The sequence below is a fragment of the Numenius arquata genome, chromosome 4 (assembly GCF_964106895.1).
Source record: "Numenius arquata chromosome 4, bNumArq3.hap1.1, whole genome shotgun sequence".
NCBI lineage: Eukaryota > Metazoa > Chordata > Aves > Charadriiformes > Scolopacidae > Numenius > Numenius arquata.
Window position 1 is genome coordinate 34,350,981 of NC_133579.1, and position 16,630 is coordinate 34,367,610.

General features: G+C 37.5%; 1 protein-coding gene across 1 annotated transcript in view; it reads right to left on the bottom strand.

Annotated features, from left to right (window-relative positions):
- Positions 1-16,490, bottom strand: part of TEX10 (testis expressed 10) — a 54,653-nt gene extending 38,163 nt beyond the window's left edge. The window contains exons 1-6 of the mRNA XM_074146335.1: positions 16,264-16,490; positions 12,267-12,455; positions 10,773-11,479; positions 4,735-4,978; positions 2,599-2,711; positions 84-322 (exon numbers count right to left, since the gene is read on the bottom strand). Of these exons, the coding sequence (XP_074002436.1) occupies positions 84-322; positions 2,599-2,711; positions 4,735-4,978; positions 10,773-11,479; positions 12,267-12,446 (1,483 nt within the window). The 5' untranslated portion in view covers positions 12,447-12,455; positions 16,264-16,490. The remainder of the gene's footprint in view (positions 1-83; positions 323-2,598; positions 2,712-4,734; positions 4,979-10,772; positions 11,480-12,266; positions 12,456-16,263) is intronic.
- Positions 16,491-16,630: the final 140 nt, after the last annotated feature.

Genomic DNA, 16,630 nt, shown 5'->3' on the forward strand with positions numbered 1-16,630 from the left:
ATGAAGTGACCTGAAAACGCTAGAATAACTCAAGCTCTTTGTCAGGGCACAATTTTGCTTTTCAGAAACTACTCTTATCTTACCTTTGTTTTGCTGTATTTGCATTAGTCTCCAAGTCACACCAAGCAATCTGTTCACCTGCTTGCTATTCAGCTTGCTGCCGTCCTGAAGAGTATCTGTCACAAATTTTCTTATCATGTCCAGCCAACCAGAATCCATCTGAAGTGTTGCAGTGCTTGCTAGTGAAACCATTATGTCACATAAGGTTAAGTTCAGTAAAAGATGGTCTACGCTGTTTGAGGATGTCATACAATACTTGTTGCTAAGGGGAAGGGTGGAAAAAAGAAAAGAGAGAGACTTAAAAAAAAATGTTTTGTGCCTTTTAATATATGTTACTTTGGTACAAATTATACTATGTAGAAACAAAATTCTAAGTGTTAAAGTTTAAAAGCCAATAGTATTTTAAAAGTCTTCATATTTGACATTTGAGTACTTGAAAATTTTTGTTCTGCCACCAAAATGTCTATTTCTCATATTTATAGTAGCAGCAAAAACCAAAGCTCCAAATTGCATGTCTTTGGCTGGTTTCTCTTCTTTGACATTTTTACTCTGGCCTAGCAGCACTTTTAGATGACTGAAACCAGTAAAGGAAGGCTAAAAACAAATAATCCTTAGTTTCAGTCTCTTCTGTGAAGAATCACATGGATTTTGTCATTATCGCACAACGACAAAAAGCACCGTGAACAGCACAGAGAAATCCATTTATGTACTTTTTTCCAAACTCATGTGGAATCAGAATCACATTTTTCACCACACAGTATTCTGTAGGATCACCCTGTTGCCTTACAGAGGTTTGAAAGACAAAACTAAGAGATATCAAGACAGGAATCGAGGGTACTGTGGCTTGACACACAATGCTAGAATTTCTCTACTTGCCCATTAGTCATTCGCGGTATACAAAAAAAAGTATCACAGCATTTATCTACAGAAAGCTGCACAGTATGAGTGCTTACATTCAGAACACAAAGTAGAGCTGTGAAACCGAAATAACCAAAAGCACTTCCACCTGCACTAACATAAGTGTAGTCACCCTTCAGTTCAAAGCCAACCATTACAGTATGAGCTAATAAATCTCAGCCTTTGGACATCACTTACACATGGCATAAATGCTAATAATTTTTTTCATGTTCAGAATACGTAGATACTAAGTGCTATCAGTAGTGCTGTGTTACATTTCTGCAACATTTTGCAAACTGGAGAAGGAAAGAAGCCGCAAAATGCCATGCAAGGTTTCCAAATGCAGGCCTTTAACCCAAATACATTGGTAAGCAAGGAAAACAAAAGTAAGTATTTTTATTTTCATGGCATGAAGCTAAGTTTCCAGAAGTCTTGAAGTAGCAATCAAAATAAAAACACAAAAAAGTGTCACAGATTATTTCTCCTGTGTGTATCCAACAATATATTAATTTTAAAGTGCAAGAATGGAGTAAAACCTAGTAGCAGAAAGATCAACAGAAGTATAGTTAGTCAGGGTTTCACCTGTAAGACAAGATGGTTGCATTGCCTAACTACTAATTCTGAGATTTTCAGTTTCAAGGAACGGTGTTCAGGTCAAAACTTGGAAAAGCTAAGCACCTTTTGGCTTTATGAACTTAAGGGGTAAGATTTAGCTGAAATGAAAGCATTTAAAGAAGAGCTCTGCTGTACCTCTGATCTATGTGCCCTTCCATGAAAAGAAAATGAAGCAGTCAAAATATCAAATAGGATTTCAGCCTCAAGTATACCTGCACCATGGTAGGTATAAAGAGACCACCTTCTACTACTACAGCTCAATCTGCAGGGACACAGTTTGCAAGTATACGAAACCAAGACAGACACCAGATGATACCCACTGTACATACACCAGTGTTTTATATGGACTTCCAACGGTGCAGAACGACTCCAGAACAGATTTTGCATGAATATACTCTCACATCTGGGAGCTGAGAGAGGAGGCAACCTACTACTGCCCTGTACCAGAACAAAATTGGTGCGCCCGCTCTGCCAGCTCAATAATGAAGAAATGCACGAGCGTTTGACTTCCGCTCCAGAGCTGCTTTGCCGTACAGCATAGCCCATCCCCCCTCTAGCTGTATTTATCCAGCCCTGTAATACAACTATAGAAGATGTGGGTGAAAAAAAAAAAACAAAAAAACCCCACGTTTTAACTATGTTTTGATGTAATTCAGCAGTCAACTGAACAAAACATACAGAAATATGAAACTAGTCAGAATAACGCAAATCACCATTTAGCAATATGCAAATTCCTGATCAAGCATTCAATAAAATATTTTCATTCCTCTAAGACAGCATTTTAATTTCTACTGGAGGCTATTCACATGACTTTCTATACAATACTTTTACAAAGAACAACCAAAACTTCTCAATTCAAAGCAATGCTACCTTCCTATAAAAACTTCTCTACAGATCTTCAAGGAATATGCAATAGTTTTCTTTTCCAACGTTAAAAACTTAATATTGGATAAAGCATATGACTCGCATTGTGTCACTTCTCTTACGAAATTAAAAGTGGTAACATGACACTGATTTTATTCTTACCCTTTGCATGAATCTTTCTTTTTGTGCTTTACTGTTTCTTGTAAAGAGTAAGGAAAATGACGCATGAAGTAGTGCTTGAAATCAACAAGGTAATTCATTCGAAGCCATAGTTCCTGTTAAGGAAAGCAGATGATAGACAGAAAACATGGTAGTAACTGAAATACATATCAATGCAATAATTTTCCAAAATTCATTACTGGAATCAATGAAAAACAACTTTAGCTTCTGTTTGCAAGTTTTCATATGTATTTACTTTCAGATGTAAATGTGAAATCCTGTGCATGAACCCAAACAAAACAAGGGAGTAAAACTGATTTCAGTCAAGGCTGAGTGGCAACATTTAATCCAAACCAACTGGTATATATTTTTAGCACATATTAATGTGGGTATATGCAATATTAGACCAATTGAGCTACAGGTGTGAATTGAACGTGTTTTTCTATCAGTTTATCAGGGTACTTAAAATCAGAGTGAACTCTGATTTACTTGCAGTGCCTGTCCTGAGTTTTCCATAAAAACGTATTCTGACATGGCCTTCATCTTTCCCCATCATTATTGTACATGTAGCTCAAAGCCCACTGACACAAAACATTTTCCAGTAGAAAGGTCATCCTTACAGGAAAAGGATGTTAATTTTTTTTCAAAATTTCAAAATAGTTTTACTTTGTGGGTTAGCAGACACTAACATTCCACAAACTGTCCAGCAAAAACAACCTCATCACAAAAAAAAAAAAAAGCCTGCACTGCTATCAAATTGGTCAGGCAGAAAAATGTTTTTGATATTCAAGTATTAAGAACAGAGACTGACAATTAAACTATTTCAAAGATTAATAGATTTCCACTAGGCATATCCATAGCAGTTTTTCAGAGTGTCTCTAACAACGAGTTTGGCCCATAACCCTAAAGGCTATTAAAAGAGCAAAGCTTCCATTTTCATACTGAGCCATTTGAATGTATTTTATATGTAAAGGTGACTATAAAGGAAAAAGAAGATAAAACACAATATGCTCAAAAACAAAAAAAGCTATATGGACATCAGATTTTTTTTTTTTCCCAAAGCATCCTAAGCCTAAGGTGATAATGCAACTGTGTATGTCTAGAACGGCTCACGTGTTGACAGAGGAGGGCTCCTTTCATGTAACTGAAATGCAGGCTCCCTCTGGCCAAGGGCAGCAGCCCCACAGTACCCTAAGGAAAAGGGCTAGGGGCAGCAGGCTGCTGCAGTATTCACCTGGCCAACAGCCTGCTTTCTGCCTGCTTCCAAGAGGCCTTCTACAAAAGATGACAGTGTGTTTTCTTGGGACACCCTGAATCCATCGCTCAGGCTGTGTACGTTGGATAACTCTGGTCTAATGGAATGATTCCACAAATGATTTCTAGTAATTATTCTATATGTAGATTTTTGTTTAGCAAGTAGACCTACAGTCCTATACACAGATAAAACAAAGAGCTTTCAAGACATTCCTTCCAACTACTCTCCATAGCCCAAATGGAAAGAGTGCTCTTTCTCCAGCTTGCAAAATCTTTGGAAGAGCAGCGTAAGTTACCAAAACCAGCAATTCATTTATCAAAGGCAGACTGAATAATTAGGGCAAAAAACCTCCAAGGATATTTTATAAGTCTTATTGAGGTTTTGTTTTGATGTCTTGTGATACTGTCAACCATGACACAACAAAGTAGGTTGCACCAAGCAATTAAAGGATCTCATACCACCATTATCCCTACCTTTCCAAGGGTTTAGGGTTTGTTCATTTTCACCCTCCCACCCCTATAAAATTTTTCGACACATCAAAACAAGGAACAAACAACTCCATTCTACACTTTGTTCAAATTTATATTCTAGAGGTTATCCGGGAGACAAAATGCTCCTCTTCTCCAAAACCACTTTCAGTTTCAAAAGCTTTTGTGCTGCAGGCTGTCAAGAAGGATTCCTGGAGACTATCGGTGAACTCATAGCTCAGTTCAACAGATTCTTTTCTACAGTAACAGACTTAACAAAGTCCAAACGTAAATTCTACTTACAACCGAGGTTTCTTCTCTCTTAATATTTCCACTACTTCCAATCACCAAATCACTACTTTCCCATCAAAACAAAATGAACTGTCATTATTATGCCACAGATCACTTCTCCCTTACCATTTTGTATGTTTCATCATGTCGCTTTGTGAGTTTCCACAATAAATGTATTATACTAAGTACTTGCTGCATAAGCTGCTGAGATTCTGATTCCAAAAGGTTTCCAAGAATGGGAGCTGATTGTGCAGGAGATGCTTCAATCCAGCACTCAATCAGTAATGGAATTATTATCTCAATAAAACCTTTTAAGTTTTCAGCCGAGGACAGGCCTTTTTCTGCACTGTCCATTACACTTGCCAGTGACCTAAACAACAAAAGCAAAAAAAAAAAAAAAAAAAAGATAAAGATCACACCTTTAAAAACAGATCAGAGAAACACCACTTTCCTGCCTTCTGAATAACAGGAAAAACTACTTTTTAAATACATTAAATGTTTGATTGCTTTCTTGCTAGATATTTCAGTAAGGAAAAAAGGGAGTTCAAACCATCTACAACAAACCTGCTCCCGAGTCTCCCTGAAAGTTTGTGTGCTTCTGTAACAACTTCTTAAGATTTCAGTATTTCTTTCCCCCTTGTTATATTGTAAAGTCTATAAAGTGGAGAAATATGATTTGAATTATCATATCACCTTCAACCAACAGATAAGAATTCACTGTACTCGGCACAACAAAATAAAAAAGCTTTGCATTTTAATCTCCTTGAAGCAAAATAATGAAACTGACTACAAAAGTATTGTCAAATGCATGAGATTTATTACAGTTAATAACCATCTCCAGCTATAATAAACATAATGGTTGTTCATATTAATAGGAAAAAAAATATCATTCTGCAAAAACATAACTTCGGTTCCCACCGTTTAACTATAATGCTCCTGAGAGCAACTAGCTGGAAAATTATTAAAATTATCTGATTGTTAAGTTAAACAAAAATTATCAAAAATTAAGAGCTACAGTTTAAATTAAAAGAATGTCTCCCATAAAACAAAAAACACCAAGGACTTCCCCTCCACCCCCCCAATTATAACACACTTTGTGTTTCAAAAGGGACTATTGGCACAAATGACCAAATCCTGCTCCTGGATGAACTCAGGCAATTTGTACCCATTTTAAAAAGAAGGTTCTTTAAAGAAAGAAAACCCTGAATAACTTCTACTAATTTTAAGCCATACAAAAGCTTCTGAAAGGGCTTCCAAATAACAAGAGCCCTTAAAAAAAAAAAAAAAGCAGCAGCAATTTTGACTGGTAGTTTCTGACTTTGTTTTCTTGTTTTCCATTATTTTGTTTTCTAACTCACAGCAGGGAATCACCATCATAATTCTAACTTTCTAAAATTGTACACTGAACCCCCTGTTAAACTCATTTCTATTTCACTGATGTTCTCAAAGTGATTTTTCTTTACACAAAGTTTACACCCAAACTAGGATCTGGAAAACTATTCACTTTCTTTCCACAGATAGGCAGGGAACTTCTGTTTAGAAATATTTTCATTCCATATTGTATTAAAGAAGTAAAGTTGGTTTTCCTGGTCATTCTGTCATTTTCAAATTATCCAATTAGTTGTATCCTTCTATGAAGCTACATGTCTCACGCTGTTGCAATCATCTATAATATGCACATAACAGAAAATTTTACTCTGTCGTTTCTCTCTGGTTGAAATCGGTATCTCAAGTAAATTACTAAACCAAAACAAACCCAGGTATTAACAAACTGTAAAAGCAGCAGGGAGAAGGCATCTGCAAAAGAATCAAAAGAAAGTGTGAGACAAATGCAGGCTCTTTTTCAATGAGGGAGAGATGGGAGAGAGAATTTAGACCTCCAGCACAAAATAAAATGGACAAGTGGAAACAGAACTGGTCATAAGAAAAAAGTTATTTTTATCTTTAGTACCTACTACAACTATCAGACATCTCAAAATTTTATTAAGGTTAGTATTAGCTGTAGCAACCAGCATATGCAGTCAATGTAATTTGGCTTATTTGTCCCTTTTTTATTGCTCTATGTACTCCTATACCGCAGACCCTGCAGTAAAGACACTAGTTTCTTTCAGAGTATAAAGATTGTTTAGAGCAAATGGTTCCAACTCAGACATTCAACTCTCAGTCATCTAAAGACAGAGTAGACAAAGACCACCTTCCAGTTATAACCACGATAAATGTTAAAGCTTCACTGAACAAGCCAGTTGATACCAAGACCATAACCTCACTGAAGAAGCTAGGCTGTCCTGTAAATGCTATGCTATGACAGGACTACACATTCAGTTGAGATTCTGAAATGTCAGTAATTGGCTGAAATAGTTCTGAAGCCGCAGCCTTTAATTGTTTCTCTGAAAATAACACCTGATATTACAGCAGAGCTCTGGAATTCAAGCAATCTATTTCTGGAACATAAAAAAACCCTCCCCATTAAACAGTGAATGAAACACGAGAAGTTAGCAACACAGACCTGAAGATTCCTACAAAAGTATAACACACACCCCCCAACCATTTCAGTACTTTTCTGAAAACAAGGGATGGAAAAAGAAGGAAGAATCCATGCCAAAAGGGATACTCCACCCAGCTGCCAAAAGCGTTTGGGCAAGAATACTTAGCACTGCTTACATGTACCCCTGCAAAAGAAGCCCTGATCTCTAAAGGTAAGACTCCTCCAAATATTCAAGGTTAACAACAAAAGGGGTAAATAAAATCCAATTGCCAGTAAGAGATGATGACAAAGTATTATTGTAATCTGTCCAGTAGGCATTTGACTAGCGCAATATCCTTAGCAATATAGGTTCACTATATTCACTGAACTGGGAAAGCTTGATGTCAATTGAAGTGTTAATCTTTTTGTCACACATCTGTTATCACTATTCTTTAATGGCAAGGTGGGTCTCAGAAACACTACAAAGCATATTACCTTTATATTGGTATGAAATACTATTGAAGGGAGTTGCAAGATATTTGTGTACCCCTTAAGATGTCATTTTTCTTTATAACTTCAGTATTTTTATAAAGCAGGATGAAACAAAAGAAAACTGTGTAACATATCTGCCATTTGACAGTAAGTGGACAACAGAAATTCAGCAAAGGGAAGTCAAGGAAGTGTAAAAGAAACAGAAAATAAGGAAACAACTTTATGCTGCTTAAAATAAGAAAAGTCATTGGAAGTTATTAAGTTTTTACTGCTCAAAGTCTATGCCAGGGTACTGTCCTCCTTTTTTGTGTTCACTGCCAATTGCAACAAAGAAACACTCAGCAGAGCAAATGAACTGCATTTTCCCTTTCTATCTTACGCACAGGTCACTCGATATACATATTTATTCACTATGCTTTGTCTTCCATTTTGGTCTCTCAAGTCTTCTTTAATTTTCTCTGCAGCTTCACTTTGTCCTTTCTCAGAAGAAACAGAAGCTCTACCATTTCTCTTCAGCACCGCTTTCAGTTCAAAAGGAGATCACACACCTTGGTATCACCACATTTAAGTTGTGAAGGCTTTCCATTTTTCCACACCTGAAATGAGTTTGACGCAAAAAGCAGCAGTCAGCACATAAAGCAGAGGATATATTCTAATAGTCTCTTAATTCACTGTAATCTTTAATTCACAAAGAGTAGAAAGACCTAACGCACAACAATAAAGTCTTAAGATGTGCATTGTTGAACCATCCAGCATTCCAAACTCAGAATCTACTGTTTTACTAAACATTAATACAGCAAACTGATTCTGAAAAGTCCCTTTCCGTAATCATTAGGTTATCAATGAGGTGCCATCCCTACCCGATGAATTTGCAAGATTAAAAAGATATAGGAACTTAAAAAATTTAGCATATCATTAGTGGTGTTTGGAAGCCCATTTTTTAAAGAATAAAGTTAAAACTTACTTGCAGTATTAGTGATGAGGCCATCAATACATTCACACCGCAATTAGTTACTTATGGTTTGGTCAACTCATTATCTATACTTAGGACTTGACTATTTGTGCATTGATTACTTTAAACAAAAACACACAGTTTGAGATTTTGGAAATACTCAAAAGGTGCATTACAGATGTTTTGCACCTCTTATTAGAAGTAATTTCTGTCCTTGCAGTAACAGCCACAGCAGAGGCCTGGGAAAGGCCACAGTTGGGATTGGAAGAGACAGAATTCAACACCTTCAGATTACTAAAAAAGATTTCAGTGGCAAATACAAAATCCACCACAGTAACTTCCACTCTCAGAATTTCACTGTTATCCAAAAAAAAAAAGCTGTACTGGCCCTTTGTGCAAAATGAATATACCAAAAATATGTGCAAATGCAATCAAATGAGAACATTTTAGTACCTTCTGCAGATGCCCCTTCTCTTTCCATTCTTCTGTTCTGCTGCCATCAGCTTGCTTTGCCAATCTCGCCTTGGATTCTAGCAATGTTTCCTTCTATTCTTCTGGCTCCTCCTCATGCTTGCAAACGCCTTTTTGAAAGTATTTATAACCACAAGTGGATCACGACGTTTCACCAAAATCTAGCTCCTCAGAAAAGCAGAATCCAATTCAGGTGACACCAGATGTAAAGTTTATTTTCCTAGACCTTGGACACAATGCATCTTCAGCTATTACAGGGCATGGTACATCACACACTGCATATTATTCAGGGCACAATACAAGAATCCTCTGACACATGGTGGTCCACACTTGTATGCTTCTGACTGCAGAGATGAAGTCCATAGGACAGTTTTGTGCTCAGCACTGAATACCTCCCCCTGCCTCAGGTGGGCTTCACTGGTCTAATATCCAACTACAGTTTTACCTGCAGTAGATCTTGTTGGCCATGACTAAACTCTTATGCTATGTTAACAACCACTTTTATGAGAATAAGCTGCACATTTTACTTAGCTTAATGTAAATTTCCTATACCTACAAGTAATATGCTATCTACTAAGAGAAAGACTAGGAGAGTGGGAATGGAATGGTTGGTTGTGTGTCTCCACGATAGAGATTAAAAACACCTGCTAATTCAGGCCAAGAGAGAACACCTCTTCTTCAGTACTTCATTCATTCAAAGATACGAGATGGACACAGAAATGGATTAAGCAGTGCGTTTTACACCTTTCTTGGCCACTGACCTCCTAGATGAATTTGGTATAACTCCTTTATACCAATTATTCATTCTCCCCCAGCAGTAAAACAAGGATTGTGGTTTCCCTTCAAACCACCTTGATATCTACGAATTAGAAGTGCTGTGTAACAGCTAAACGGTTTCTGTTTTTCAAGTTGTCATTCCAGGTCTCCTACCAGCAGGTATGCAACATCTACAGTAATGCATATCCATGAGTATGCCAATGTTTAAGAAGTACCATAAAGTAGGGTGGGAGATTCCCCTCTAGTTTGAGGAGTGGGTGAATCAGAAAGGAGGAAGAGAAATAAAGATGGTTAGTTATTTCTCCCTTAACCCCAACCTCACAGTATTTATAGTACTAAAAAACACACAAACCTTTCTGTGACTAAGCACACTACACTTTCTTCCATATTCATCAGCATATCTCAGACGAGATGTCTTTTATCCATAGTGAAGATATAAACCAGCGAATTGATTAAAAATTTCTAGAATTGGAAACTCAGCAGAACTTCATACAGCCAGACACATCTTATCATGCTGTCCTTTTTAAAAGACACTATATTCAAAGAAAATAGACTCCTAAACTTATGGTAAACTTTTGAAGGTAAAAGCACAAAATTTCAGCAAAATTCATTATCACAGTATAACAAGCTTACATTTAACGTAAAGAAATTTGCCTGCTTGCCCTTGATCTATTTGATAACCTGTAACAACCTGTAGTCGCTAGTTCACGTCCAAAAAAAATATGCTAGAGTTGGTCTTTCAAATTTATTATGAATAGCATAAAATAAAGCGTTTGTCTGATAACAGGAAAGTTCATGATATACACATAGCACAATTATGTGCCAAATATTTCCATATTTTCAAGCCACTGCAGTAAGACTGCACATTACACTAAATGCCCTAAAATATGGCTAAGGGACAATCCCACAATAAAAATTAAATTTTTGTCTTTAACAGCAACAAACCACAGTTTAACACTGTGACCATACACTTGACATTAATTCCTGTATTAATTAACGTTTTCTCACCTCAGTCTAAATGATGAGTTGATCTTTGGTCGTAAGCCACCATTTTCAAACAGTTGTATATGTTGCTGATTATTTGCATGGACCTTCCAACTTATACATATTGGGTTTCTCACAGAATGAGGGCTATCCTTTTGTTCTTGAAGCCCTTCATCCTCTATTTCACTGGATCCATCTACCACTGCTTGGAGAAACTTCTTGAGCCTGGTAAGTACATTCAGCCTCCACTGCTGAGAAGTTACTCTGCGATTTGGGTTAACAGAGAGCATCCAGGAAAGCTTCTCTCTGCTTTTCAGTCTTTTTGACAGTTGCTGGTGAGAAATAAGCTCTACAAAATTCTTCAACAATATAATGCTGCGGTCTGTGAGAAGGGCTGGGTATGCTTCCAATAAAACGTCCAAGACTTTCAATGAATCTTCCTGAATCCCCTCACTGATATGAGTCATGGCACTGGAGAGATGGGCACTTACCAAAGGAAAAAATGGAGCAATCTGTTCCGCTCTTATTTTTGAAGCCAAGAATTGCAGCAGGTGAACAGCTGCTCCTCTGACACCAGAATCTTTGTCTGTAAACACAGCTGCCACCTCACTTATTATATTTGAAAGGTGTGCATCAATTACAAATGGATACTGAGACAGAAGATCTTTGAGCCCAAGAAGTGCATTATGCTTAACCCCAGGACTATAGTGATGCATCTGTGAAAGCAGATCCTACAAGGAAAGAAACATATGTACTTGTCAGCATTATTACTTTAAGCTCTTTAAACTTCCCCACCTATATCCAGTGCATTTTTCTTAAACACTCAGAAATATATCTATTCTTATGATGTACTGCTGTCCATAAGAGCATGATACGTACAGAACAAATATAGTATCAGTTTAAAGCATAACAATGAACAAATCATCAAAATTCAATGACAGAAAAAACAAGATAACATGACTTGTCCTTCAGGTAACTAGATATTCCTCCTTTTTAAGTTTATGCACAACCCTACTGACTTAACAGAGGGACAACCAAAAATAAGTCCTCTCACACTCATTCTCAAGAGTAGAACTATGAAATCTTAAGCTCAACTTTCTTCAGCTTAAACAGAGAGCTGCAAGAGATAGAAGACGATGCAAAGGAAGGAAAGCAGAACCACCAGCCAAAGAAATACAAGATTTTTTTTAAAATCATCATCTCAGGAAGCCTACTTTTTAAAACCCTGTCCTTAAGTTATGATCCAAGACTTTCAAAAACTGAATGTTAATCCTAGATACTTAAATCAGTGTGCAACTTTAGTTTTAGCACTGCTGAAAACATCTCCCTCGGGTTATATGCTGGTCCAGCAATTTGAGCCATAAAATAATCAAAGAGGCTGTATTCAGATACTCTGCTGGGTTTTTCTAAGGTTTGGGTTCTTTTTAAATCTTTTTTACTAAACTGTACTAAACACAGTAAACCTAGACAAATGACAAGTCATTTTCTGTCATTTCAGAAAGTAATATCATAGTATACCTTTATGTTAAGTTTTCTGTTTTGTGTAGGAAGCACTCCATCTTCTTTAAGCTGCTCAGGAATTTGTATGGCCCTTGTTTTGAAGGTAGTATCAGTTGCATTCTCTAGTTTAGGCTTTTTTTTCCCAACTTTTAATTTCACTTTCTGGAAATCTTCTTGATGTTTCCTTTTTTTAGTCATTCTGATTCTCTGCAAAAAGATATCCAAACTTTTAATTTTATTAAATACACTACAAACATTTTTTTTTCCACCAAAGAGCAGCAACTTCCTAATGAAGGCTACTGGTTTTATGCTTTTTCCTATACATAAACTAGCATTCGCTGCTGAGACAAGACGCTACGCTAAACAGACACACAGACTGATCCAGTACAGTACAGCTGTTCTTCTAGTGTCCAGAAAACATTCTGCTGCTCCTTTGGTTGTCTTTGCTCAGGGAGCAACTTTATTGAAAAACATCACTTAAGTATCTGCATCTTCCACTGCTTTATTAGAATAAGTTGCTGGGTTTGTTTGTAAAAAGTTCCTGCCAATAAAGCAACCTTTTATATAGCTGACTCTTTCACACCAAAAAAGCTCATTGAACTGTTTGATATAATTTGTACATTGTTTACTACGCTGGTTTCGGCTGAGGTAGAGGTGACAGTTTGCTTTCACTTTTGAGGGGCACGCAGTGCACTTGGAATCAACTGCCCCAGGGATGGATACCGTCCTGGTTTCAGCTGGGATAGTTCATTTTCCTCCTAGTAACTGCGTGTTTTGCATTTAGTACGAGAACAATGTTGATAACACATATTGTTTTAATTTTTGCTTAGTAATGTTTATATTAAGTCAAGGACTTTTTCAACTTCCTATAGAAGCTGAGATGGAGCATAGACAAGACAAGCTGGCCAAAAGAATATTCCATACCATAAACATCAATGCTGATTATATAAACAAGGGTTGGCCAGGGGGGCAAGAATCTGCAATTGCTGCTTGGGATAGGATGGGCAATCCATCATCAGGTGGTGAGCAACTACACTGCATCACTTATTTTGTATATTCTTTTACCATTATTAGTGGTATTATTATTTTCCATTACTGTTCTATTAAACTGTCTTTATCTCCAAAAAAAAAAAAAAAAAAAAAAAAAAAAGGATTGTCGTGGTTTAACCTCAGCCAGCAACTAAGCACCATGCAGCTGCTCGCTCAGTCCCCCAAACTGGGATGGGGGAGAGAAATTGGGAGAGTAAAAGTGCAGAAAAAACTCATGGGTTGAGATAAAGGCAGTTTAATAGGCAAAGTGAAAGCCACGCACACAAGCAAAACAAGGAATTCATTTACTGCATTCTATTGGCAGGCAGGTGTTCAGCCATCACCAGGAAAGCAGGGTTCCAATCACACGTAACTGTTACTTGGGAAGACAAACACCATAACTCCAAATGTTCCCCCCCTTCCTTCTTCTTCCCCCAGCTTTATATGCTGAGCATGACATCATACGGTATGGAATATCCCTTGGGTCAGCTGACGCAGCTGTGTCCCCCCATACCTTTACGTGTGCCCCCAGCCCACTCGCTGGTGGGTTGGTGTGAGGAGCAGAAAAAGCCTTGACTCTGGGTAAGCACTGCTCAGCGATAACCAAAACATCCCTGTGTTACCAACACTGTTTCCAGCACAAATCCAAAACAGCCCCATACTAGCTGCTATGAAGAAAATTAACTCCATCCCAGTCAATGTACCAATTTGAGCATCGATAGCATACAGTCTGCATGGGTAAAATCATGAGTTTAATCAAGCCTTCGCTGATAACAGCAATATACAAAAATCTGGAGAGAACTTCCACTACATACTGAAAAGTCCAGTCTGTGCATTTAAAAATAATAGCTAGAAAGAATAAGGAGGAAAAAAAAAGAGGTTAAAGAGGCACATATAAAGTAAAAAGATAAATAAACCATATTTAATAAGGCATAAGAAATAAGGTAGTATGAGTAGCTATACTTAGAATTCAGTCATACAGACATACTAGAATAGATGTACAATAACCAAAACAAACTAAAATCCACTCTTCAGTTTCTGAATGATCTTTGATATATCTGTACTGATAAAAGCACTCTTACTTCTACCAGATTAAAAAAAAAAAGAAAACCAAAAACAAACAACAACAAAAAAACCAAACACTACACCACAGGTTCCTTTTTTTATCTACCTATCCTCTATCTCTGTACTTTTAAATTAACTCATAACAAAACTCCAGAAGCTGATGTCACAACACTCAGCATCACATACAAATTGCACCTAGATTTCTGTTAATTAAGGCCATGAATACATGGTCTAATTACTCCTAGAAGTGTTTGCAGAAATTACTTACAAATTAAAAGGGGGAAGGGGGAGACAAGCATAAAGCCATTATCATGTTGGGTTTAACATCTCACAACTTTCTAATGATAACAGCTGATTTATAGAGCTGGAAAACTGAATACTTCCAGATGTCACTGTATGGAGTATTTATATCCAACTTTAAAGGTCTATGATTTCAGGCACATAAACTTTTTGTTTCTTGTTAATATCTGAACTATACCAAAAAATGCTGCGAACACAACATTCAAATTTTAAAGACTGAATTAAATAAATAAAATACAGCTGACTAAACCCAGAAACTTCTAAATAAAATATCCAGTAATTCTTTTACGGTAGATACGATCATCATTCACTCTACAAAACAGAATCCTACAGCTGATTTTCCCAATGGACTTCAACCTCTAAATCTGTGTTGTATTACGGTATGCCATATGCACATCATAAGGATAATCATTAGGGAATGTTTTAATTACCATTCTCATTTTCTATTCTTTTAAAACAATATAACTGATTATACAAACATTTGACTGCAACTTAATTTCTGCTTTTCACATGCTAGCTGAACACCACTATATGCAAAGACCATTTAACTGAATTGTAAATTTAGCGTAAGTAACCTACAACTGAAAAAGCTTTATAAAAGCTTAGGCTTTGGTGCCAAAATAAAAAGATCCTTTAATGTCCGAGTATAACAACTTAAGTTTTATAAGCTTTTGATTTTTACCATATGCATCTTTTAGGAAAGAATTACGACAAGATTTTTCACTACTTGATGCAAGACATACAGAAATAGCTAGAAGCTTTTGACATGACTTATTTCCACTTACAAATTTTGCTTTAGTAGAGGTATTTAAGAAGACTCACTCTACAAGATAAAATGTTTGGCTTCCAATTAGCATTAAAAACTTTACAATACAGGTGCGCACTAACCTGAACAAAGTCAATTAAGTTCTTTTAAAGGAGGAGGCTTATAAAATATACTTTCTCCTACTAAAACAAAACAACAGTTTACCTTGCACTGCGTATTTTGGAAATAATTTATTGGAAATCTAAATATAACAATTTCCAATTCACGTGTACCACACAAAATCTGAGATAAAATGGTTACAAAACCAAAGCCATGAAGACACCACAGTGTCTACATCATAGGACATGAAGAAAAATTGTATACAGCTTATGGAAGTTACGTAAACATTTTTGTGAAACTCTTTGCTGAAAAACCTGTTTGCCTTTTGACTTCAACCATATTTTCATTTGGCCCTCCTCCAACACGACTGAGCTAAGTGCACCTAACAGTTTCTGCACTAATATAGTTCTACAATTCAAAACATTAAAATAACCTCAAATCAATGCTACCTTCCTTTAACATAAAGCTGTACGCAGCACTTTTCAGAAGCTACTTCTAAGTGCCGCTTGGCCATCCTTGCATCAGGCTTAGGGAAACAAGAGAGCAGCCAAAAGGAGCGCTTGCTTCACCTGTAATTTGCTTCCTCGAAGCTCTGAGGTAGTATCCTCAGGGAATCTCCCCACCAGCATATTTACAAGCTCAAGCGATCAAGAAAATCCCGAGGAACCAGAAAGCAAGGTACGTGCCCAAGCTTCTTCTCATCTGATAAAGACTCCCACCTGGGCGATCTCTCTCCCAGCAAAGGGCAGTACTTACTCGCAATTAACTCTCTGAGGCTCCCGCGCTGGACAGCACATCCCCAGTCACCACAAAACCTAATCACCACAGACCGCCCCACGCCGCAACCGCCGTACCAAAGCCAAAGCGCTGCCGACACGGAGGCGGCGACTCTTCCCACAGGTCTAGGCCGTTAAACAACCGTCCTCAGCGTCCCGGGACATCTTTCCGCTTCTTCCCCAAGAGCCGTTCCGCTCCAGTCCCTCTACGAGGCGTTTAAATAAAGCGCGTTAGTACCCGCACGCTGCCGGGGCTCCCGGCGGGGAGGCCGCGAGTTCGGCTCCCAGGAGACCCCTCGGCCGCCCTGCGAAAAGAGCCGGGGCTCCCCCGGCGAGGCGGGAGCAGC